This window comes from Vulpes lagopus, chromosome 8, assembly GCF_018345385.1.
Source record: "Vulpes lagopus strain Blue_001 chromosome 8, ASM1834538v1, whole genome shotgun sequence".
In the NCBI taxonomy this organism is placed as follows: domain Eukaryota; kingdom Metazoa; phylum Chordata; class Mammalia; order Carnivora; family Canidae; genus Vulpes; species Vulpes lagopus.
The window spans coordinates 36,355,279-36,381,616 of record NC_054831.1 but is presented as its reverse complement, the minus strand read 5'-3'; the positions used below and the strand labels follow the sequence as shown (position 1 = coordinate 36,381,616).

General features: G+C 37.8%; 1 protein-coding gene across 3 annotated transcripts in view; it reads left to right on the top strand.

Moving 5' to 3' along the window:
• Positions 1-26,338, top strand: part of LOC121497195 (mitochondrial intermediate peptidase) — a 175,600-nt gene that overhangs the window by 88,578 nt on the left and 60,684 nt on the right. For all 3 annotated transcript variants that reach the window (XM_041766485.1, XM_041766483.1, XM_041766484.1), the window contains exons 15-16: positions 8,658-8,732; positions 11,508-11,627. In XM_041766485.1, the coding sequence (XP_041622419.1) occupies positions 8,658-8,732; positions 11,508-11,627 (195 nt within the window). The remainder of the gene's footprint in view (positions 1-8,657; positions 8,733-11,507; positions 11,628-26,338) is intronic.

The following is a 26,338-nucleotide window of genomic DNA, read 5'->3' as shown; positions in this document are numbered from 1 at the left end:
CTTTAATGTAACAGCTAAGCTATTACTATTCTAACGGTTTTGTTGGTGTGTATGGTCAGCCAGCAGTGCAGCTTGTGTCTATCCTATAGTAAACACCTCCCTTCCTTTGGGAAGACAGTGTACATATGCTCTGCACAACTCAGTGTTTGACTCAAATGAAGCTCTCAGAGAAGCGTGTTGTTACCTGGACAGTGATGTAACCTGTTGTCCAAGCCAGAGCACTTTTTTTTTTTCTTCCACACCCGCCCACCCTAAGAAGGAAGAGGGATGCTCTTATCAATTAGAACAGAACAGTAGTCCCAAACCAAGATGGCCAGGCCCACCTGCCTGTGTGGACACCCTAGCCATGATAGATAGCCCTTAGGCAAGATAGACATGTTAGGTGCAGGGACTTGAATTTCATCTAGTTAGTTAATCCTTTCCACAAATTGACTGAATAACTATTACCACATTAAATCTTTATACCAATTTTTTACAGTGGTATTTTAATCCTTATTTCACAATTGAGAACACACAATACCAGGAGACTTGCCTGCCATCCCAAGCAAGTGAGTAGCAGCTTGAAAACACAAGCTGCCTGATCTCAGACACAGTCCTCTGGCTCTCTCATGGTGCTACCTTCCCAAAGGCAGTTCGACTTGTAAAATCAGGATGATTTAATTTTGCTCACCTTTGTTGTTCAAGTACTCATGATGCTTATGTTTTTCTAAGTCAGGATATCTCAGCCTTTAATGGGCATAAAATCACCTGGGGACCTGGCTAAGATGTGAATTCTGACATGGTGGGTGTGGAGCACCCATGATTTTGTATTTCCAAGAATCTCCCAGGTGATGCTGAGGCCGCTGGTCTTTACTTGCTTCAGGCTTCATGTAGTTGGTAATTATTTTCCTTGTTATTCGTATTTTAATTATGAATAGGAAACCAGACTTTACCTTCTTGACAGAGGGAAGGATCAATTTTATGGTCTTTTGTTTTTTCTTTTCAGCTATTAGTTGTGTTGTGGCGTTAAAAAAAGAAGAATTGAGAGCTGGGACTGGGCTCTAGTACAGCCATGTACTTTGGGTACACAGAAAAGGATGGGGCTTTCTGTCCCCTAGGCATTTTCAAGGGACCTTTCACACCATGATGGCTGTGCCTCAGAATGTAGTTGGGGCTCCAAAAACTGAAACGGAAACCACTGGATGCATCAATAAGATGGATTCATCAGGATAGGATGAATAAATGAACTAAATACTAGAAATAGGAACTGCTACTCTGCACATAGCAGAACTGTGGCTTGGGGCAGTGCAGCCTTCTGGACTCTGAGATGGAGGCTGAGGCCCTGTGGTTTATAGGGGACTTGGCATATATTATGAGACAGGCTGCACTGTTTCTGTTTTAGTCATACAAAGTCAGATCTTACTTCTTTACAAATAACACAAGCATTTTTGTTTTTAAATAAAGAACAAAGATAGTTGTGGAAAAATTCATATTGATTTTTTTGGGGGTTGGGCAGCAAAGCAGGGTTTATTGAGTGATAGTGAGGCAAAGTTTATTGAGTGATAGTACAAAATGGCCAAAGAGGGAAGGGACTCGAGAGGGTTGCCTCATATTGAATTATTAAAATAAATTCTGTCACTGTAGTTAATTATTAGCATATTATGCCCCAGTTGTGGAAACAACAGTTCTGCTGTTTTCCTATTTACCAGTGGAGGGTAAAGATCACAGTGACTTCCTATATTTTATAGCTAGAGTGAATCTTTGAAATAGAAATACTACCACTCAAGTAATACGGAGGCATAAGTAATTGCCTTTTAGACACTAAATAATTGCTGTCTTTTAAATTCCTCCATTACTCTCTCTGTATCTCTCCTGTGGTACTGGGGGCATATTCCCTTGCATTGTTAGTGTCAACATACATTCCTTTTCCTGTTTGTGGTAGCACGGGTGGGAAGGCTTCATTGTTGTGTGACCTGACTGCTTAGTAGGGTCCCTTGCACACCATGGGATGCTTCCCAAGATGAGCTCAGTGGGTCTCCCTAACTAACCTGACTTGCCTTTATGGCTTTGTCCCCTTCCACAGGCAGAGCCTCTGCTCAGGGAACATGGGAGTGAGCCAGCATCAAACCAGAGTTACTTCACACCTAGCAGCCTTCGATAGAGACAAAATCACTATAGGTGTTTTTATAAAAGAAACTCAGGCTAGGGCATAAATGATCTGACATATAAAGTTTAGTCAGTAAATATTATATTGAAATAAATCTTCATTCATATTCTCAAACCTTGTTCCAAATAGTCTTCCCTTGTTGAGGGATACAGATTGCTTCTGAAAACCATGTCTGAATAGCTCTATGTAGGGTTGCAGATTGCTAAGCTTTGTTAAGGATATAACTAGATGTGCTGTTATGTTTAACAGAGATGGCTCCTTGAAATAAGTATTGATGCAAAGACATGCCTGAAAAAGAACAAAATGGCAATTTGCCTCTTGTTGCTGTAGAAAATGAATTTTGCAGGGGAGAAACATGGGACTTGGGCCTAAGATTACTTGGCATTTTCAGGGTGGACTCATTGTGTGAGGCTGGCCTGTCTTCTGTCTGTGGCCTGGCAGAGAGCAGCAAGTGGTTTGCAGTGGAGAAGTCAGAGGAACTTTGGGACGTGCTAATTCAGTGAGGAAAGTAGGGACATGTGTCCCTTTGGAACATGGCCTGTTTGTTTCCTGGCCAGAAAGGAAAGCAGGTTAGTGTGTTCTTCATTAGCTCATCAGCTCACATGTGTTAGAGGAGACTGTTCTGACCAAGGCCCTGAACTGGTGGGGCTGAGGAAGTAGCTGGGGCATCCTGGAGGCCAGTTTCCAGAAAATCCAGGGAGTCTGCTGGCCTCCAGAGAGGTGAGTGCCAAGATGAGATTGAAAGAGCTGAAAAGAAGCTTTCTGAAGAAACTGGGTAAATTTAGGATCAGCAAGAAATTTAAAGATTAGTGAGAATGGTATAACTGCATTTGTATATTTTTAAAGAAATTTTCTTTGTAATAATTTTTCTTGTATTTATAGTTTACATCTCATTTCCTTAGCAAATTATTTCCCAACTAGTGTCCTAGGTATTAAATCACTTGGTTGTATAAAGATGCATTATGGTATAAAAGCACATTTTATGCTCAAATAATTTTAGGAAATGAATGTAGAAATTAAGTTTTCTGTTCTTTAAAGCTAGGACTACTCATAACTTTTAATATGCTAACTTGAACTGGGAATGTCCAGGCAAGTAATTTATTTGAGGAGAATCTCATGGAGAAACCTGACTTGCTTTTATTGCTGTATCCTTCTATCATAAGGCAGGACCTCCCCTCCGTAAACGTGGGGGCATGGGAGTCAGCCAAAGTCCAATGTAAGGCCAGTAACTTCAGATAGAGTTGGGTTCCATAGATAAAAAATGAAGAATGTAGGAAGAGTTTCTCACTTATTTGGTTATTTAACACATTGTTAATGGATGTCATACAGAGGTACATTGTTTTCTGTCTACAACTTTGAGATTGCATACCTTGGAATTGAGTATATTCTGGATTTTAAAAAACTATATTGTTGTATATTTTGAATTTTAAAAACTAGTGGGTTCTGACAGAGTATCCTGTAGTCAAAGGAATTCGTATTTCTGCATATTTACAAAGTAGAATTAACACTTTGAAAACTTCACTTTTGTTCTGGCCACATTTTGCCATCAAGTGTGTTTTATCTAGTTTGTGAAAAGCTTTCAGTCTTCATACCTTTCTGGATTATGGAACCCCAGGTAAAGGATCTAGACCTGTGCTCATAGCAGTTTGAATAGGCACCTCACTGACTTTCTCTCTCTAACTAGAGCTTAATTTATGGCCCACCTGTGAAGATGAATGAAAGTGTGAGATGTATATCTCTGTGCCCAATTTCCATTCTGACCTCATTTATTTTCCCACTTTTGTTTCATCATTTATTAATTATATGCTAATTAATATTGACTGGAATTTTTATTATCATTGCTAATCCTTTTGGGGAGGAACTTTTAGAGTATTTTTTAAAAAAGATTTATTTGACAGAGAAAGAGCAAGCAAGCAAGCACACATTGGTGAGGAGGGGCAGAGAGAGAGAGAGAGAGAAAGAGAGAGAGAAACTCAAGCAGACTCTGCTGAGCACAGAGCCCTACTTGGGGCTCAATCTCATGACCCTGAGATTAAGGCCTAAGCTGAAATCAAGAGTCAGACACTCAACCAACTGTGCCCCCCAGGTGCCCCTATTAGAGTATTAATAAAACAAATTTTGCAAAAGGTTATTTTTACCATCAAGCCACAGTATACCTGAATTGCAGTATTGAATTTGGAGGGGTACGTATATAAATGGAAAATAAATGTAAAAGCCCAAAGTCATACAGCTACAACATACCGCACAAACTTCATTGTGGGAAGCAGGTATCCGATTGTAATTCTTTTGAGGGTAGGAGATGGTGTTGTCTTCTTCCCGTGGTTTCTAGAATGGCACCATATACTAAGAATTTATTGAGTGAATGCAAGAATAATTGCTGGTGCTTTTAGTATACATTGAGATCATGTATTTGCATATTTTACCATTTCATTCCTTTAGAGCATAGGAATGTGAATTATATGCATATCTAACCTTCATTCACTGTTTGTTGCCTATTTACTCTTATTTAAACATGAGATAACTCACGAATGAACTTAAAGTGTTTAGAGATTGCATGTGTACACAGCACAGTTGAATCATTTTGGTCAACCTAAAGGAGATGGTGCTTTAAATCTCTGGTACTTTATTCTTTAAGCCTATAGGAGCTGAAGTAATGAAAAGTGTCCCCTCCTCCCTCCATTAGTAATTTAAAAATAATAATGACACGGTTTCCTAGAATATAAGTTCCTTGAGAACTGGGATGTTTTATCAGTTTTATTCATTGATATATCAGCTTTGCCTGTCACATGATGGGCAATGAATAAATATTTGTTGAGTGAAGGAACTGTCTTTTGGCTAAAACCCACTAACTGATACTCCCAGATGCTTCCTTGACAATTTTTTTTTCTTCTTGACAGTTTTAAACTGTCTTACCACACATGCTGATACATTGTAGGTTTCTTTTCTTTTCTTTTTTAAGATTTTAAAAATTTATTTGACAAGCAGAGCTAAAGAGAGAACACAAGCAGGAGGAGTGACAGGCAGAGGGAGAGGAAGAAACAGGCTTCCTGAAGAGCAGGGTGCCTGATACGGGGCTCTATCCCCGGACCCTGGGATCATGACCTGAGCCTAAGGCAGATGCTTAACTGACTGAGCCACCCAGGTGCCCCCCAGGTCTCTTCATAATAATCTTTAATGATTTCTGATTCCTGACTTAATGGGCAGTAGTTTCCCTTTCCAAAACTTTTTTGTGTTTCTTTTTCCTTTGGAAGCTAAAAGCATAAGTGGTCTTACAGATAACATCATTTTGGGAGTTTTTTTTTTTTTTTTTTGGTACTTATCCTTTTATTTTGAAACAATTACAGATTCATGGGAAGTTGCAAAAAAATAACATAGAGGTCCCATGTCACCTTCACCAGCGATGGTACTCATTTCCCCCAGCAGTAACATTTTATACAACTATATAGTATGTGTTTTCCTTTTATCAAATCATTTTTGATGAACTCTTTCTGGCTGCCCTCATCTTTCCATGCTCTCTTTCTTTACATCTTTTGTTTTATTGTAAACCTGACAAGGAAAGAATCAAGCTTTATTAAATTTGTCCCTTTAACGTTTACCATTGCTGAGTGGGTTTGAATCTCTGAGGTATTGCCCTCTAAATAAATGAGCTACTTCTGAATGGAAAGGCGTTAGGCTCTGAGATCCATTACTTGGCATTTCCATATCATTGTCTACAGGGCAGAAGTCATCATCAGCCTTTCAAAGATGCCTGACCCCTGCTATGGGCCCTGGGGATGCTTGCTTCCCCGCCTGGCAGGGGACCTTCCTACCTCCCTGCTGACTGGATGATCCTCCTCAACCACCTCCCATTCCCCCATCTGCCCTATCCTCAGATCTGCCCATTCCCCAGGCCAGATTGGGATCCCAGGATTCTCCCGGGGCTGACAATGCTGCTGCGCTTCTCAGTGGACCACTCTCCACCACCTTCTCTCACCTCCTTAAGCCTGGGAATCCAACTCTTCTCACAGCCTCCTGTCTGACCGCCCATCTGTGGGAGCCCTACATCGGAGATCTGAGCCACCTCTTGCCTGGTCTATGCCTCTTCTCCTGCCCGGTCAGGAACCTTGTACTCTCATTGTTTCTTCTCCTCTCTACATCTCCAGCCTGTATCCCAGGGTTCATTGCCATCAGCATTTCTTAAGCTTGCGTGTGCATTTTTCCAGCCTCAAGACTTTTCCCTCCCTGCTTTTTCCCTCTGCAGCTACCACCCTTCCTCTGTGCACCTCTCTGGCACACGTCTGGAAACTGTGGTGTCCTGTGTACTCATTGTCTCTGGGCCTCACCTACTGCCTTGCCCCAGCCCTCTCCAGTGGTGCCCCTGCCCAGTGTCTCTGGTAGTTGCTTGGGTTACTGATGTGCGTCACTGGTGCCCTAACTCTAGCCTCCTGTGTTTTTTCCCTAAGCCACTCCTTTCTTCCCCTTATCCAGTGTCTACACTGCAGCCAAAAGTCTTTCAAAAACACAAATTTGACCTTGTGACATCTTTGCTTAAAACTCGCCAGTGGCTTACCATGAGGCAGAGACTGAGGGTGGAGACCAGTGTCCCTGCTTGGCTCCGCCTGCCTCTCCTGCCTGGTGGAGCCCTGCTTGCCTGCCCTTGGCTCTTTTCACCACTTGCCAAGGACCCTCTTCTTTTCTGCCCTTCACACATGGGTTCCACATGGGGTGCTTCTTTCTCCCTGCAGCCGGTCCCTTGTCTCCTTAATGCCTGTTTGCTTTGCAAATTTCACACCTATGGCAGTTCCTCTGCTAAGCCTTTCTAGGTTATGGTTCTCATACCCACCTGCACTGCTTTTCCTTCTCAGAACTCATGATAGTTGTTAACTCTCTTTAATATTGTGCTTACATAGGTAGTGTCAGCCTATGAAGCTTGAGGGGCCAGGACCCTATCTGTTCACCAGCTTCTGTCCCTAATGCCTAATGCAGTGCTTGTCCACAGTACTTTTCATTGTTGGAAAAATGAGAAAATGCCATCCTTCCACATACTTCTTTTTCTATGAAAACAAAACTAGTAAAGCTTCATGAAGCATAAAAAATCCAAGTATAGCACAATACCTGTTAGCTGAAGGTATAATGTAAAGTAAGGTTTAAAGAAATTGAATATTCTGATAGAGACTTTTGGCATATATGCCCTGACTAAATCTTGACTTTTTAAAATATTGTCTGAGGACATTTTTATTTTATACAAGATGGTTGCCCCTGGTGTGAGAAAGCTTCAAGCCTTCCACCTGTGCCAGAAACTATACTATACAACCTCCTTCAATCCACATCTTAACTCCTCAAAATTTTCTTTTTGTCCCGTATCCCTTTCTTATACCGGAACAGGAAGAAGAGAATAGACTTTGTTGTTTGAGCCTTCATCATATCCTGCTGTAGTCTTTCACATAAGCCTTTTTAAAATGATCATTCTAGTGTTCATCCATTCTTTCTGGACATGTTTATTGAGTGTCTGCTGTGGGGTGGGCACTCTGAGGAGATACACACATGTAAATATGGCAATGCGCAACCCCCTGCCAGCAGATAGCTCACTGTGTCCATTCATTGGTTAATTTACACAATGGTAGTATTAGGAACCTAAACAGATTTCTTTGTAGAGGAGCTTTTAGCTTCATTTAGATTATCCATAGAGCTGTATAAAGTAGTAGCTGTCTTCAGTAAATATCAATAATAATTTTTAAAGTAGAGTAAGTTGACTAAAGTGCTTCCTTGACTACGTTTTCAGTTTATTTCTAAGCGAATATATGATGTTATGTGATTAGGCCTAATTAGTCTCAGAGAGGAAGCCTTAAACCAGATAGGGTCATTATACCGAGTTTCCAAGCTCTGCAGCTCTTTCAGGTTGGAAAATAAAAGGATGTGCAATTCATTATCATGGTTTTTGTTAGGATATCAGTTCAGCTTTAATACTGGCTGATACCATGGATTATCATCTATTTCTTGACACTTGACTCCCTTATTCCTATCATCCATTATTACATGTACTTAAAAAGTCATTGGGGTGCCTGGGAGGCTCAGTCAATTCAATGTCTGTCATCAGCTCAGGTCATGATCTCAGGGTGCTGCAGTGGAGTCCCACATTGGGCTCCTTGCTCAGCAGGGAGCCTGCTTCTTCCTCTGGCCCTCTCCCTGCTCGACACCCACAAGCTCATCCTTTCTCTCTCTCTCTCTCATAAAGAAATAAAGTCTTTAAAAAAAAGTCAACGAGCACTTGAACAGGCTTTCACTAGTAACAAAGGAACAGAGAAGCATTCACTTTTTCTAAGGTTTTAAACAGATTCTTAAAGATCAATGCCACTGTCTCAGTTCCCTACAAGAACTGTTTTTCATGTATAAACCCTAATTTGACAATCACCGTGATTAAATTCTGTTACTAACTTTTTTGTTTGATGTCGTTTTTAACTTTCCCACTTCATAAGCACACAGTGCAGTGACTTATGAAACAACTTACATATATGTTCTTTTGTTTTTCAAGTCACTGCCCAAAAGTATGGTGTCTCGGCTTTGTGAATCTAAAAAGGTGTGCGCTGCAGCTGATATGCAACTTCAGGTATGTATGTACCTTTGTTCTGAAGTTTTTCAGAGTAATTATTCAAAATAAATATATAACTTTAAATTCTTGCCAGTGCTGCACATTTATTATAATAATTATGCTTCTAAGATCTCTTTCATCTTAGTTCAAAGAACTTGACCAAAACCGACTTGTTCAGTCCTCACACTGTCCTTGTGAAGTGGATGTTAAATAGGGTTATTTCCCATTTTTAGTTGGGAAAATCAAAGCTTGGGAAAGTCACATGACTTCTAAACCATACATTTCAACAATCATGTTATATTTTATGTCACTTTGTATCTTTTTAAAATTGTGTAGTTTTGATGTGAAGTTTAAACAGTAATGACTGTTAGTTTTAGATAATATTCAAAGCCAATTTTCTGGGTTTCCAGATACAGACTAGAAAAATCTTATGAACCATCTGTATGTCAGGTCTACATGATACCAGATGTTTCAGTTACTTGTAATTACTGAGACTGTTTATGGAATTCTTACTCTTCATCAGGTCTTGAGAATTCTATAAACACAGCCTAAATACCCGTCTTTCATCTCAGGCAATATTCACTTTATAATGACCCAGCTACCTATTTAAAAGTGTGGGCATTATTTAATTGCTTTATGGTTTTGTAAAATTCAGCCTTTATGAACTCTGTTTATGTTGTATCTTAAAATATATATTTGAAGAAAATGTATACTACAGAAAAAACTGTGGATTTATATTTGATTTATATTAATGTCTGTGCATATCAATATAATTTTTAAAGTATTTCTGAAGTATTTGAAAAAAATTTGCTTTACCTAGCAAAAGTCTTTTGATATGATGGTATCTATAGTGGAAGTCCTACCTTTTAAAAGCCTGAGTTGTGGCTTTCTTTTTGAATATTTGTTGCAAAAACTTTCTTTTAAAATGGAAAAACCTACCTTTCCTTCTTTCCACTCTCCAAAAGAATAACCACCACCACCCCCTCCAAGAGACAGAGAGGAAGAGAAAAGAGAGGGAGGCAAATTCTTGCCCAAAGAGCTCCCCGTGCCAGCTTTCCTATTCTACAATAGCCCCCTTGTACAGTGCACACAAATAAGAGTGGAAAGGAAATGAATTGTTCCAGGTTTCTAAAAGGGTATACACAGTGTTCTTAAAATTGCAATTTTTTTTTTCTCTTGTGCATTGTTTGAAAAATAGGCTTCTGTTTTTCTGTGGCTCTAAAGTTGTTGTTCCCAGACAGGCATGACTCCCTGGGTGGGCAGATAGGCTCATTGCTTTAGAATTGTTTGGTTTATCAGCAAATAAGCACGAAACATGCACATTTCATTTATTTTTCTCTGTTTTTATCATTAAAGTCATTCCATGTTTATGCCTTTGAAAGGCATAACTCTAGGAATGAAACTTTTGAATTCTGGTCTGTTTACAGATTAGCAATTAAAAAAAAAAAAACCCAACCCCCAAAATAAAACACCTTTGTTAAAGTTAGAATTTAAGTTTCAATTCCTAATAACCTATTCTGTTAGAATATAGACAAGATGTGGATGAGTAATTTTGGCTTCTCTGATTACTTTATGCATCGTTACTCATTACAGAATAAAGAATTGAAAGAGCTGTATTTAGCTATATGTTTAGATTACCAGTTAGAGTAAAACAATATTTATATTTAGGAAATGTCTGTATTTTTCTAGGGAAGGTTTAAACTTGACTTATAATTTAGAACCATAATTCTATATCTAGATGAAGCCAAAAGCTAGAGGTCATTTGAATTTTTTCTTTTATCCAAACTAATCCTCAATTCTTTTAAGTCAACAGCTGCACATTCTCTACAAATTCCATTTTTAAATCAGAAAGATACATATCAGAAACATAATTGCATGTCAGATTTTTTCCTTTAAAATAAAGCATTTTCTGCTTTCTTGCTTTAGGTGAACTCCAAACAATGTTAATACTCAAGCCATATGGTCCAGTGAAAAAGCACTTTGTCTTTACTTTAAATTTGCTATGTAAAATCTAGTTTTCAGAACTTTGTAAGCAGCAAATTTCATGTTCAAACTAATGTTTATTCTTCTATCATATTTTAATGGCCTCTTCCTCTACTCAGAGGTGAGTGGTCCTTCTCTCTTGGTCACCTCTGTAAGGCAGAGTTGCGGGAGCACAGCAGCTGCTTCCTTGGTATCTCCCGATACCAGGTGTAGGGGCTGGGTTGGCTCCCCTAACTGGGCAACAGCTGCACCAGATTCTTTGTAACATCTGTACCCCTGTCAGACACAAGATTGCTAGTCCTTTCTTCATCTCACCCCGACTATTTAATGTTCTGTCCCTTCTCCTCGCAAAACTGGGATTTGGGCCATTTCTTTGCTCTCATTTTAGAGAGAGCAGGATTCTATGATGAAACCAAACAGGATTTATTAGATCCAGAGTGTCACAAGTTGTGACTTTATTTTTTCATTGACCCACCTACATATGTTAAATATATCTATAGATATCTATGGGCCAAATTCCAGTTTTATGGTCACAAATTTAATGCAACATAAAGAATACCTTATAGATAAGTTCCAGTTTTTAAAAATATCCTTAATGATGAAAAGATTGAGAGCTTTCCTTTTCATTATTAACGTGGTCTTAAAGGTGGTACAAAATACATCCCAAGCCATATACACTTCTATTTGTGAATGTTTTCAACAGGGTTATGTATAATTATTACTTTGACACACTTCTAACACCTTTGGCCCACAATGTCTGAGATGTAAGGATGGACTGACACAACTGAGTGAATGTTTTCATCTACCTAGGTCTTTTACGCCACTCTGGATCAAATCTACCATGGGAAACACCCCTTGAGGACATCAACCACAGACATTCTCAGGGAAACACAGGAGAAATTTTATGGCTTACCATACGTTCCAAATACTGTGAGTCTTGCATTTTGATTCTGTTGTGTGCCATTGAATGGTCCAGCTAGTGTCTCTGTCAGAGTGAGTAGGTTGTGGTCACCTTCCCCCGTGCAGAATTTGAATTCTGTACATTTATGTCAAGGGTTCCTATGAGGCAAATGCTAGAAATTACCTAGCTCATTTAGTATATCCAACCATCCATTTATATGTGTTTGTTTACTTCCTGCTAGATTCCTGGGAAGGAAGGGGTGGAAAAGGTTATTGGAGTTAGTCTGAATTCTTTGTTATTTTCCTATAGTGAGAAAAATGATTTCCTATATTTTCCTATAGTGAGAAAAATGGCTAGCAATATAAGATGAATATGATTATCAGCCTCACATTATTTTCACTGCAAAAGAAATTGATATTCATTGAGTACCTTATTTGTATCAGGGGTTATAATAGAATTTTTGCATATCTTATCTCATTTAGTATGGCCTATCAACACAGAAAGCAGGAATATTGTTACCACTCAATGAATACTAAGTGCCACACTCCATCTAGCTGCTTTCCAAGAGAATTTCACTCTCAAATTTCACTCTCAAACCACCCTGTGAATTAGATAATATTCCCATATGTGGGGCTCATATTGAGGTTCATATGCATGATCATGTAGGTTGTGTTGGGATTCATGAAACCATGCTGTTCCATTGCTCCAAGGTTCCCGAAGGGAAACTGGGTGTGATGGAGAGAGTGGTGGCTGGTGCAGTTAGCAATGCATCTAGCCCTTATGTGATTCAGGGCTCTCAGGTGCAACTGGTAGAAACCCAACTCATACTGCTTAGGCTAAAAAGAGAATTTATTGAGTCTCATAACTGAAAGGTGCAAGGGTATATCTGGTTTCAGGTAAACTGGATCTAGTTAGTTCTTGTAGAATATTGTTCAAAATGTATTTCTCGGGTCTGTCTTTTTTAGGATGCACTTTGTTCTCAGGCAGGCTACCCTGACTGAGTGGTGTAGTGGCTGCTGGTAGGGCCTGGCTTGATCCTTTCTGCTTAGCTAGTCTGATAGGAAGAGAGTGCTCTGTAAACTATAAAATGCCGAATAAATGTTATGGTATTGGGTAGCAGTATATCTGCTTAGAGGCTTATCAGTAAATGCTGATTGTCCAGTGGATCTTCAGGTCCCAGTACTCAAACATACATGGGAATAGTTCACACTTACCAGACAAGTAAAATAACAGTGTATTTTATCTTCATAATACTTCTTATCAATAGTTTTTGTTGTCTTAGAAGCGTAATCATCTCCATATATATAATGCTAGTCATACTACATACCTATTTTTGACTTTATATGTAATTTATTGTTCTATGTTGTATATTATTGCACTCTGGATTATCTATTTTAGTGAAAATTTGTGGTAATGAGAATAAACTATTCTTCAGTGGAATAAATTATAATAACAATGGCCTAGTTTTAATAGCTTTTTCCAGTTTACAGAACACTACCTGATTCATGTGCTGTTATGCTTATGTGTTTTTGTGCTCATTTTAGAGTCTTTGCTTAGTTTTAAGAATGGATGGTACTTAAACTCCATGTAATTATAACATGGCTGGAAAGTGATAAAGTTCCAGAAAGGCTAATAGTAGGAGGGACTGAGAAGCTTTCCTATGCAGTAGAACTTGAACTTGGCCAAGCTGCTTGCTACCCCTCCCCTTTATTTTAAGTCGTATAATGATGTAGCTCTACTTCTCCTTAGAAGAGAACTCAAACTTCCCTACCATCCAGGATTCTTCTGTGCAATAAATAAATATACAAAGATGAGGTAACAGTAGCAACTAAAATCTGAATCAACTATCAGTAAATTATTTTAATTTAAAAGGAAGGATGATGTTACTAAGCCCATTATCCTTGTCCTACTTCCTTTTGAGAAAATATAAAGATCTATTTCTTCTCTAGGATTATCTCCCTTGTTCATTGTCAAAAGCCATAGCCCTTTGAGTACATTATTTTAAATGGTCTTTAGAAGAAACATAGCTACATTTAGAGCATTTAGAGAAGAAAGACTCTTTTAAGACTTGTCTTCTCCCCCACCCCCAAAAAAGAGTTTGTTTAGGTTTTCATAAATATTCTATTCTTCCTACTTAGAAACATTTGCATTTCCTCATTCAGTTCATCATTAAGCTTGTAACAAACATTTCCATAAAAATAAAGCATAAAATGAGGATGCTCATTAGAATTCTACAGTGCAACATTCATCAGGGCAATAAGACAAGGAAGAGAAAAGATGTAAGCATTACAAAGGAAGTCCCAAAACTGTCATTATTTGTAGATGATTGATTGCTGAGAAAACCCAAAGTATGTATAGGGAAATTATTGAAATCAATGAGAAGTAAGCAATTTTAAAGATACCACTGTGGAAATAAAAAGTATGAGGTACCTACTAAAAAATCTAAAATATGAACAAATATTGTTAAGATGTCTGTACTACCCAAAGTAATCTATGGATTTAATGCAATCCCTATCAAAATACTACCAGCATTTTTCACAGAGCTAGAGAAAAACAATCCTAAAATTTGTAGGGAGCCACAAAAGACCCCAAATAGCCAAAGCAATTATGAAAAAGAAAGCAAAACCTGAGACATCACAATTCTGGACTTCAAGTTATATTACAAAGCTGTAGTCATGAAGACAGTAAGGTACTGGCACAAAACAGACACAGATCAGTGGAACAGAATAGAAAACCCAGAATTGCATCCACAACTCTGGCCAACTCATCTTCAACAAAGCAGAAAAGAGTATTCAATCGGAAAAAGACAGTCTCTTCAACAAATGGTGTTGGGAAAACTAGACAGCAACATGCAAAAGAATGTAACTGGACCACCTTCTTTTTTTTTTTTTTTTTTAAAGATTTTATTTATTTATTCATGACAGACACAGACAGAGAGGCAGAGACACAGGCAGAGGGAGAAACAGGCTCCAATGCAGGAAGCCCAATGTGGGATTCGATCCCCGGTCTCCAGGATCACACCCAGGGCTGAAGGCGGTGCTAAACCGCTGAGACCGGGCTGCCCTGGACCACCTTCTTAGACCATACACAAAGATACATTTAAAACGTCTGAAAGACCTGATTATGAGACAAGGAACCATCAAAATCCTAGTGGAGAATACAGGCAGTAACCTCTTTGACCTTGGCCATAGCAATTCTTACTAGACGCATCTCTGGAGGCAAGGGAAACAAAAATAAACTATTGGGATTTCATCAAAATTAAAAGCTACTGCCTGAAGGAAACAGTCAACAAAACTTTGGAAGGCAGCCTATGGAATGGAAGAAAATAATTGCTAATGACATATCTGATAAAAAGTTTAATATCCAAAATGTATAAAGAACTTATAAGACTGAATACCCAAAAAAATGAATAATCCAGTTTAAAAAATGGGCAGAAGACATCAATAGACATTTTGCAAAGAAGACGTCCAGATGACAGACATGGAAAGGTTCTTAACATCACTCATCATCAGGGAAATTCAAATCAAAATTACAATGAGATATGACCTGCAAGGTGGTATCCCATTTAGTCAGAATGGCTAAAATGAACAACGCAGGAAACAACAGGTGTTGGTGAGGATGCAGAGAAAGGGGAACCCTCGTGCACTTTTGGTGGGAATGTGCACTGGTACAGCCACTGTGGAAAACACTGTGGAAGTTCCTCAAAAAGTTAAATATAGAACTACCCCACAATCCAGCAGTTACACTACTAGGTATTTACCAAAAGGAAAGAAAAGTACTGATTTGAAGGGGTATGTGCACCCCTGTGTTCATAGCAGCATTATCAGCAATAGCATGGAAGGGGCAAATGTCCATCAACTGATAAATGGGTAAAGAAGCCGTGGTATATATACACAATGGAATATTACTCAGCTGTCGAGAAGAATGAAATCTTGCCATTTGCAATGACATGCATAGAGCTGGAGAATATTATGCTAAGTGAAATAAATCAGAAAGAAATATCATTTGATGTTACTCATATGTAGAATTTAAGAAACAATACAGTTGAATATGGGGGACAGGAAGAGGCAAACCAGGAAACAGACTCTTGGCTGTTTATCTCTTAGTTTTCTGGAATAAACTGAAGATTACTGGAGGAGAGGTGGGTGAGGGGAATGGGTTAAATAGGTGATGGGGATTAAGAAGTGCACTTGGTTGCAATGAGCACTGGGTGTTGTATGGAAGTGTTGAATCTCTCTATGTTGTACACCTGAAACTAATATTACACTATATGTTAACTAACTGGAATTTAAATAAAAACTTGAAAAAAATCTAAAATAAAAAGTATATTATCTTTATTTTCAAAATGCTAAGTAAATGAGGACCTGAACCAAATTTATAGATAAGATTTAATGCCAAAAACATTTTTATCTCTAATTAATGTATTATTTTCCAATTAATTTAATGTTATTTTATTGGTTTGTTTGTTTGAGCTTATACTGTTTTATATGGAAGAGCAATGGCCTGATAATAGCCAGGGCAATTTTGAAGAATAGCAGCAAGTTGACAGGCTTCCCCACTTGGGATTAGTGTCCAAATAAAGCAGTGGGAACTGAGGCAGGGTAACACTGATGTGGAAGGGACAAGTAGAAGAGTAGAACAGAGCCAAGCGCCCAAATGCTACTTTAACACATGTTTGGACTCCTGAGCCTAAGCTGGTGGCCATATAGGTCTTGGGCCAAGGAGAGACTAGTCTTTTTAGAAGATGGTGCTGTAAAGATTAATCATCCATATGGATAAGATGAAACTTCTATCTCGGTCTCATTCTGCACACAAATATAAAGTGAGTTGAATACCCAAATGTGAGAAGTAAAGCTTTACATTTTTAGAAGATGATACAAAAGAATGTCTTTCTGATTGTCCCCCTCCCATTTTTTTTTTACTTGCCCAGACTATCTTAAATCTTATTTACAGTATCAAAGGTGATAACCATAAGATAAGACTGATAAGTTGAACTGTATGAAAATTTACATCTTCTTTGTATCAAAAGAAATGAAAAAAATGGTGAAAGGAAAACCACAGATTGAAAGTAGATATTTTCAACACCTATAACTAGGATATTTTCTTTTATTTAGTTAGTTATTTACTTTTATTATGGTAAAAAACCCATAAAACGTATCATGTTGGAAGAGAAGTATTTTTGAAGTACTTTGAGCGAAAAGCATAGATGTACAGGGAGCCATATAAAGTGACCCACATTCATCAGTAACTGATAATTCAGACCACCTTAGGATAGCATCTTAGTCTCACCAGTTTGACCAAAAAAAGAAAGAAAGAAAGAAAGAAAGAAAGAAAGAAAGAAAGAAAGAAAGAAAGAAAGAAAGAAAGAAAGAAAGAAAAAGACAATTGACAGTACTCAGTGACTCAGTATTGACAAGGGTTTGGAGTCACAAGCACTCTTACCTGTGCTGGTAGGAGTGCACACTTGGTGTGGCCACTTTGGAAAACAGTTGGGCATTACTGTTAAAGCTGAAGATGACGTTCCCTATGACACCGCAGTACAGCTCATATATCCAACCTAGACAAAGTGTTGTTTCATGAAGAATAGGAAGGTTTATAATGGCACTGTTTGTATGTGGAAAAAGAAGACTCTGGAAAGAACCCAAGTGACTGTCAGTGGAAAAATAGGTAAATAATTTGTGTCATATTCATTGACTAGAGTACTCTTCAGTGGAAATTGAGGGACACAAATAATAAACAGGCACAGTGTCAAGTAAAAAAATGAGTTTCAGAAGAATTAAACTGTATACATTTATTAAAAAGTTCAAAATCATGCAAAACTAAGCAGTTCATTATAGGTAAATACGTAAGCAGTAAACCTATAAGAAGTAAGGGAATAGTGAGCATAAAATTCAGATGGTGCTTACCTCTGGAGCAAGGAATGGGATCATAGGAGTTTTAGAAATGTCTTATTTCTTAAACCGATTAGTGGGCATAACATTGATAGTTTCATCATTCTCCCCACCTTAATAGTAAAAATGGTAGGAAATTAGTATGTAGAAAATATTTTTAACTGTTAAGAGGTTATTTTGGCTGTAACATATGTGGTAAAGGATTGATTTAGGGAGACCAGTTGGGAAGTTATTCAGGCGCCAGATAGAGTTGGTGCCTTGGACTAGGAGAGTGGCCATGGAAAAGCTAATATTGAAGGGGGTAGGAGAACAGAAAATAGGCGGAATCCAGAAGGCAGGTAGGTGGTCGGCTAGACGTGGAGGTGGAGGTTATGAGAATGATTGCAGGTCTATCATGAATATCAACTGGGGAGGAGGACTTCAGAGCATCCTGCCGTGCAAGCTGGAAGAGTGACAGTTTTCCTATAAACTTATCTCCAGAAAGTGTTTCTCTCAAATGAATCCTTTTATTCTCTCAAATGAAACCATGTGAAGAAGAGAAAATAAATTAAACAACAACCTACAGAGTATTCATAATATTGATAAAAGCCTGCACAAGTTACATGTATGTAATATGGTCTAAACTTTTAGATGGTGATTATATGTATATCTATATTAATTTCTCTTCTAGTGCATTAATAGCTCGTCTTGGGAATAAAGTATCCCATCAGTTATGTTTGAGAATACTCATTTAAATGATGTTAAATGGGCTTCTCAGGATCTGAGATGTCTCCAAATGTACATTGAGTCTCTCGTGCTGTGTTCCCAAGCTTGTTGACCATGAAAGTCTTCCTGATTCATTTCTAGGCATTAGCCTCATATAGGTCATATTTTAGCAAACCCCACACTTATGTTATGCAACTGTTTAAGAAGGGCAGCTCCATTAATATTCTGCAATAAATAGTGGGTGCTTATTTTTCAAGTGAATAAATAGCCTTATTATGTCAGCAATTTGTTAATATTTATGAGAGAGCTAAAGTACTCTATGATATATGAATGAACAGATTTAATTTGTAATTGTCTTGCTATTCTAACAGTAGTTTGTTAGGAACGCAAAAAGCTCTTGCTCCGTTGTAGAGGGCAACTTTACAGCATATACCAATAGACTTGTCTTCTTCTATTATCACTTTTATTCTATTCGGAGCATAATGTTTTGTTTTTATATTAATGACCATCTCTTCTCAGAATATTTTGTTTCTAAATGATTGTGTATTTCCCACATTATTAATTCAGAGTTAGAAAATGCTGAATTTTTTATTTTTATAGTATTTCAGGTTTATATTTTACACTGTCACTTAGCTCCCTTGAGCAGTTGACAGTCATGTCTGGGAGAGTATGGGGTGAAACCTTTCTCTAGCCTTATGACCCTTCAGTTCTATCCTTGTGAGTATTTTTCAAATTCAAAGCATGAACAACTGGCTCTGCTGATAGACTGCAGTTTTCCAAGATTTGCTAGTGACTCATTTGTATCTCACCATTTGAACTAACTTGTAGATTTGTGGTTTGGTAAAGTTGCATCTTACATGCAGCTATCCCAGGAGTAACAGTATTCTCTGAATAAATGTTGTTGCCAGTCAGACTTTCTTGGTCCTTTTTACCCACTTCAGGTTGAAAACAGTGATGTGGGGGCGCCTGGGTGGCTCAATTGATTAAGCATCTGACTCTTGGTTTTGGCTCAGGTCATGATCTCATAGGTCCTGGGATTGTGCCCGTCATCTGGCTCCCCAATAAGTGAGGAGTCAGCTTGAAGAGTCTCTCCCTTTGCCTCTCTCCCACTCATGTGCAAGTGCGTTCGCTCACTCTCTCTCTCAAATAAATACATCTTAAAAAAAAAAGAAAAAAGAAACCAGTGATGTGTACAGGACAAGAAAGTCCCAAGCACCTGTCTTTGTTTCATGAAAATATAATAATATATCTGAGAAGAGTGCCTTTCTTGTCCATTTTAACTTAAAATTTATTGTCTTGATTGAAGCTAAAATAAAAGAATTATTTTAGGAAAGCTCTTACTAGGATTGAACGACATGTTCATATCTGGACATTATTCCTGTTAGAACAAGCACCAATAATGCAAAAAGAAAGCATGTTTCTTGTAAATATTATTCCTTCCAGATTTAAAAGCTCCAATTTTTTAAATCCAGTGACAAACATATTATGGCAGTTCAGTGTTAAACTAAGTAAAAGTGGCACACCAGTTGTAGTTTACTTGAGCTGGGGAGATGGGAATTTGTATGATCTGTACACATTGCTTGCCTGTACATCTCATTGGGTGGGTGTGACCTGCAGGCTTCTTGGGGAACATACCTGATTGGCTTCCACCTGCTCAAGGCACATCATTTCAAAAAGGCTTCTGCCACGGGAGACTGATTTCTATTGAGACTTATTTCTATGATGTCTAATCACATGGAAGAGATATATATAATTCACATTCAGTGTAATTATCTATAGTATTTCTCCATATTAGAACAGCTGAAATTTGTGCTAGTCAGACATATCAAAAAGCAAGCACCCTTTTGTTATTTGGTATAAATAAAACCATTTCCAAATTCTAATTTATATATTTGTACATTCATTCAATTATATTACTTATATTATTATAAGTAACACTTGTAAATTATTTTTAACAGTTGATATATTTAAAATATATTATTCTTATTAAGTGCCTGCTATATGCCATACATTAGGAAATGGGGATATAATATAGTGTGGATGAAACGGACCAAAATTCTTCCCTCATGAAGCCTGTATTAGCAATGGCTTGTTGGAGGGTATGCATACATAATTATTATTATGTCTGGCTAGCTGCCAAACATTTCATTATTAAGCAAAATATTCTTTGAGCCCTTCAGATTGCTTTGTGAGCAGATGGACTGAATATAAAAGATTGAGACCTTTCAAAGCATAAAACAGCTAATACAAATGATATGTTGAGACCCTGTTTTTTATTTTCAAAGGGGGGCGCTTTTTACCTGAAATATTCATAAGAAAAAGAGAGACTTTTGGTTTTTCATTTGGTTCCTACATTCTTCCTCATTCTTGCTGATGTGGTGACTCGGCATCAGTAAAAATTTGTGTGGATGTAGACCTGCTCAGACACCTGGAGGCCAAGCAAAGATTAACGGGTGGCTAGGAGGAACAGAGGAGCGGTTTAGGGGCTCGGGTGGGCCATCAGACAGATCTGGGTATGTGGTGTTTGATAGGTTGGGAGAGAAGAGAAGAGAAGGAGGAATGAGGAATGATGGGAAGGAGGCCATCTGAGGGGCTGGGGGACCAGGATGACATTCAGTGGAATATGGACTACAGGAGGGGTCACTGCTTAATCGCATGAGGGATGCAAAGATGTTGAGTACAGTTTGAAGTGACAGTGGAATATCCAAGTAGAGATGCCTCTGAGCAGCAGTTGGATCAATGGGTCTGAAGCCCAGAAAACAAATCAAGGTGGGAGCTATATAGATTTGAAAGACCTTCACCTCAGAGAGAGAGAGAGAGAGAGAGAACTATAAGCTATGGTCACAGACAGCACTGAGCCAAGAGAATTTACTGACTAAGAAGGGAAATTTAGAAGATGACTCAGGGGAATATTTAAGCAATGGACACACAGTGGATCAGCCAGTGTGGTTGGAGAGGATCTAATAGGAACAGTTTTTTTTCCAAGTACCAGCAAAACCCAAAGTTTTAAAATACTGTTTTCTGTTTCTGCTACTACAATTACAACAATATAATGCCCTGCTCTTTTCTGTTATTTCAGGGTTACATTGACTGTATAGTAGCTTGGAACGTTGTTTATAGAACATTTATTTTGGATGTGTGTTCTGAGTTCCAAATAACAGGCTAATAAATGAACTTTTAGCATAAGATTTATGTGTAATTTGAGGGCTTCCCATCTTGAAATTGCTCAATTTTTAGAGCTGTTTCTTAAGCTGACATTGGTGTGTCATGATAATACATGCAAAGGAAAGTAACCTCTAATTTGCCAGTCGGGAAATAGGAGTGCAACCAGTGGTAAACCCAGTTGTTTATATAGTGTGCTCATCCCAGATTAACTTTCAAACAGACCTCTTAACCATGTGGAAGGCTGTAAATAGGGAGATGAAATCAATGTAATGGAAGAGTGCAGAGAGATTTTGAAAGAGCTTTTACCATATTTATTTTACTGTATAGAGTTTTGTATTATTTTCCTTTAAGTCTCAAAAAGAAAAAAACCAAAAACACTCATTATGAGAACATGGCCTTGCTATACATGGCTTGGATGTGAAAATTTTGATTTATTGCTCTTAGGGTTTATTTTCTTTCCTCCTTGATAAGCCAATTTTGAAGGGCTACTTTCTTACAAATATATAAGTTGAGTGTATCAGGATATTTGTATAGAAATCCATGTAGATATCTGATATTTGTGCATTCAGATATATTAAAAATTATGTTTTAAAAGTTTTAAGTTTAGATTTCAAAGATTTTCATAAAATAATTCATAACTTTAAAATTATATTACAGGTTATTGATCTTATATAAAATCAAGTATTGATGATTTTATATTAAAAGCTTTAATTTTAGAAAAACAAGTAAATCATGAGGATAAATAATTAGCTCTTAAATGATTTCTGTGATCTAGATTAAAATAGCAATCAGATTTTTTCCAATTATTTTTAAAGTAAGCCTCATAAGAGAAACTGATTACATGAGAGTCGTTATATAGAAATCTGAGGTCTGCTTTTGACCTTCACTATTCTTAACCTCATACTTGCTCAGATGTTGGTGTAAAGCATGACATAAAGGTCTTTCCTTTTCATGTGAAAAAGATAAATGCTATCTATTACATGTTAGATCTAGAACCCCTGGATGGTTAAAAGTTCACCATTCTGTCTCCAGAGAACTCAACCTAAATCACGTAATAAAAATCTTCATTCCTCCTATTTCGTTTATTTATTTTTTCCTTCCTGGGGAAGAAGTTCCATTTCCCTTCGTTCTTCTGTGCTAGCTCTTGTACAAATGGAGAAACTCTTCCGTGAAAGTGAAGGTGCTGCCCACGTTGCACGAATTTGGAGTATTTGGTGTTGCTAAGCAAATGTTAGATTAAACAAAACAATATTTATTTTTTGCTTTCTCTTAAATACAAAGACCATATGGTGCATATCGAAAAAAACCCTAAGTAGTTAATTGCATGCTAAATTCCTTTCCTCTTTGGCTGAATAAACAACTGAGAAAATATTTACCTTCTCTGTCATGCTAGATTTATTTACGACTTTGTAACTAAAACACAGAAGTGTTATAAATTGAAACTTTAATCTCATGATTGACTCATTTTCTAAAAATTTGTATGGTTTCAGTTTGTGGGACAGCTGCAACTCTAGATTTCACTGATTTGAAACAGGAGGAAATTATAGGACTTCCCTGGGTTGTTTTTATAATAGAGCCTTTCAAGCCAAGTCACCGGCTTTCATTTTTGTCTTGGTTTTCATGAACAGACCTATACTTTTTTTTTCCTGCATATTTACATAGGTTAAATATAATGAAATAAAAATCCAGGATATTAAGTTTTTCCTATACCAGGTAAACTGTGTATTTTAAATGATAATGTGTGTATTTTAGATTTTAGGCAGTTTACATTTCAGGAAGCTTTTTTCTCTGGTGATTCTCTAAGGTGAATCGAGTTCTCATCCACAGTGAATGTGAGCTGTGAGCAGGACGCAGAGACCTTGCTATTCTTCATGAGTGACAGTACCCAGAGGGGCTGGTTACAGTGTCTTTTCATCTCTATGCCTTGTGACCAACAGGGAGGCCAAGGGCAACATTAGTAATGTAAGGAAGCCACCCGTTGAGTGATATTAATTTTACATTTTAATTATTTTTTGAGTAAGAATATATGTACATGCCTAAAAATCATTAAGATGTAAGAGGGTCCCAGTGTAACATCTCTGCTATACTCTGGCCTCCTGGCCCTCGGCCCCTCTCTATAGGTGTTAACTGTGGTTTCTCACATACTGCCTGAAGTTGAAATCACTTGTCTTAGATGTAAAGGTATATCAAATCTGCTTCCTGACTGCTCTTCCTACCTTCTCTTCCCAGGTAAGCTGACTCTACACTGGGCAGTTACAATTCTCTTAACGAGTATCCCCTTACCTACTTTCCCACTCTCATATCCACACAGCTATCAGTGAGATCTTTTCTGAATACACATTTGATTATGACACCCCTCCCTTAAAAGCCTTCAGTTCCTTCTGTCACTCTTAAGCTAAAGGCCAAAGACCTTTGCTGCCCATGGGTTCCTGTGTGGTTGGGTCACTCCAGCTTTGTCCAGCTGAACACACTCACCTTTTCTTGTTGCTAGTTCTTGGCACTTACTTCCCTCTGCCTGGAGCAGGCTCTTCTTCCTTCTCACTTTACCACTACTGGAAATGTCACTCCTCTGGGCCGAGCCAGTTCCTCTGTTGCACACTTCCACAGAACCAAAGTCTTTCCCTTCGTATCAGTCATCTTACTTCTTAATTTCTTGATGTCATTTGATTAGTTTCTATCTTCCCAATGGGAGTAAAATTCTCACAGCAGCAGGGCCCATTTCTGTTTTGTTCATTATTTCTTTGGGTTACTTATGCATGGTAGGTGCCCAAAAAATATTTATAGACAGTTTTTTTTTAACCTTTTTACTGAGGCATAACTTCCATGATACACACAAATCTTAATATACAGCTCCATGAAATTGTATATATGTCTATGCCTGTGTAACTGCTACTCAGATCAAGATATACACCATTTCTAATACCTCAGGAGGCCCCTGCAACCTGTCAGTCAATATACCTTATCCACAAGGTAACCACTAGTTTTGCCCTTTTCTGACCTCATCTAAGTGCCATCATATGGTATGTACTCTTTTGAGTCTGACTTCTTCCATACAGCATTATGTCTGTGAGAGCCCATCCATCTTGTGTATGTTTCAGCAATTCATCTTTTCCACTGCTTTGAAGTATTCCATTTTTAACATACTACAGCTTCTGTATTCCACTATTGACAAGACATTTGCACTCTTTCCTTTTGGGGTTAAGGTGAATAATGTTCTATGTCTTCTGGTGGATATAAGCATTTATTTCTGTTGAGTATACACCCAGGAGTAATACAGGATAGACTTTAGTTTTATTGCAGCTCTTGCCATACAGTTTTTCAAAATAGTTCTCCTGAGTTTACATACCAACAGGCAATGTTTGAGTGTAACATTTGCTTCATATCCTGTCCAATACTTGATATTGTCAGTCCTTATAACTTTAGACATTCTGAGAGTATGGAGCCATATCTCATTGTGGTTTTAATTTGTACTTCTCTCATGACTAATATTAATGGGCACTTTTTCATATGTTTGTAGGCCACTTGAATGTTTTCTTTGTATAAGGATTTTGGCTCTAATGAGGACGAAATAGGAAGCCATCTGAGGGTTTCAGATGTAGGGGGCAGACAGAATTTGTAGTATAAGAGAGGGAAAAGAGTCAAGGGTTTTGGCCGCAGCTGCCAAAAGGATAGCATTGCCATTAACATGGAGAAGACTGTGGGAAGACTAGGTCCCTAGGGCAGTCAGGAAATCAGTTTTAGAAATAATAAATGTGAGATACCACTACTCAGACAAGAAGAGATGTCTTGTAGACAGGTGGATATGCAAATCCAAAGTTCAGAGGAGCAGTCTCTGCTGGAGATTGGGATTTGCAGCTACCCACACATAGATTGTATCAAAGCCAAGAGACTGGGGAGGTCACCCTATAGTGTGAGTATAAATGGAAAAAGTTATGAATAAAGATGAGCCTGGGGCCATCATTTAGAGGGCTGGAAAATGAGGAAGAACCAACAAAGGAGAATGGGAGAAAGAAACCAATGGGGTAGGAGGGAAAAATAAGAAAGCACGCTGACCTGGAAACTGATGGTCTCACTTGGAGCCTCTGGCAGTTGGATGGGGAAAGCTCAAAATTGATCTTACTGAAACAATTGGGAATTGAAGATCAAGGTGTGGAGAATGAGACATGTATTCACGTTAGTTTGCAAAATGCAAGGACGGTTTTCTGTTTATTTGTTCCTGATATTTTCAGTAGTGGCAGAGGCCAGGATGACCATTCAGTTTTGTATTGAAGTTAAGAAGCTTTCCAAACTTTGGGAATATGTTATAGGGACAGAATAAAATGAAGATTCGTGTACGTATTGCCTAGCTTTATACTTACTGTCATGAAATAAACTCCAAATGTAGCAAACACTTAAATAGAAAAAAATGCCATTAAAAAAAAAATCTCCTGTTTCATTTAGAAAAGGGCAGTAGGTTAGAAATAGAAGTCACAAATGGGAATACAAATGAATAGATTTAATCACAAAATTTGAATTTCTCACAGAAAACATGAATAAGATTCACAGATAAGCATACTGGTTTTCAAAAATTATAGCATTTATGACAAATGGTTTACATTGTTGCTGCATAAAGAGTGCATACAAATACAAAAAAAGGGCAAAGGAATAACAATAAAGTCTGAAAACTCGCCCAAAGTAAAATGGACAAAGAAAATTAAAGGCAGTCACAAAAGAGGACAATGCACATGATTAATATATAGGAAAAATGGTTTGCCTTTCCTAGCATGCAAAAATATGCAAGTGGAAATAGCAGCCAAATGATACATTCGTTTGTCATATGACTATATTTTATTAAAAGACAACCACTAGTGATCATATTGATACACTGATGTATATATTATTTTATTTGTTCATAGGGGAGAGAAATTGGTTTGGCGGGAGAGATCAAAAACATGAAGAGCTTACATACCTCTTAAGTCAGTAATGTAACATGGAGAAAT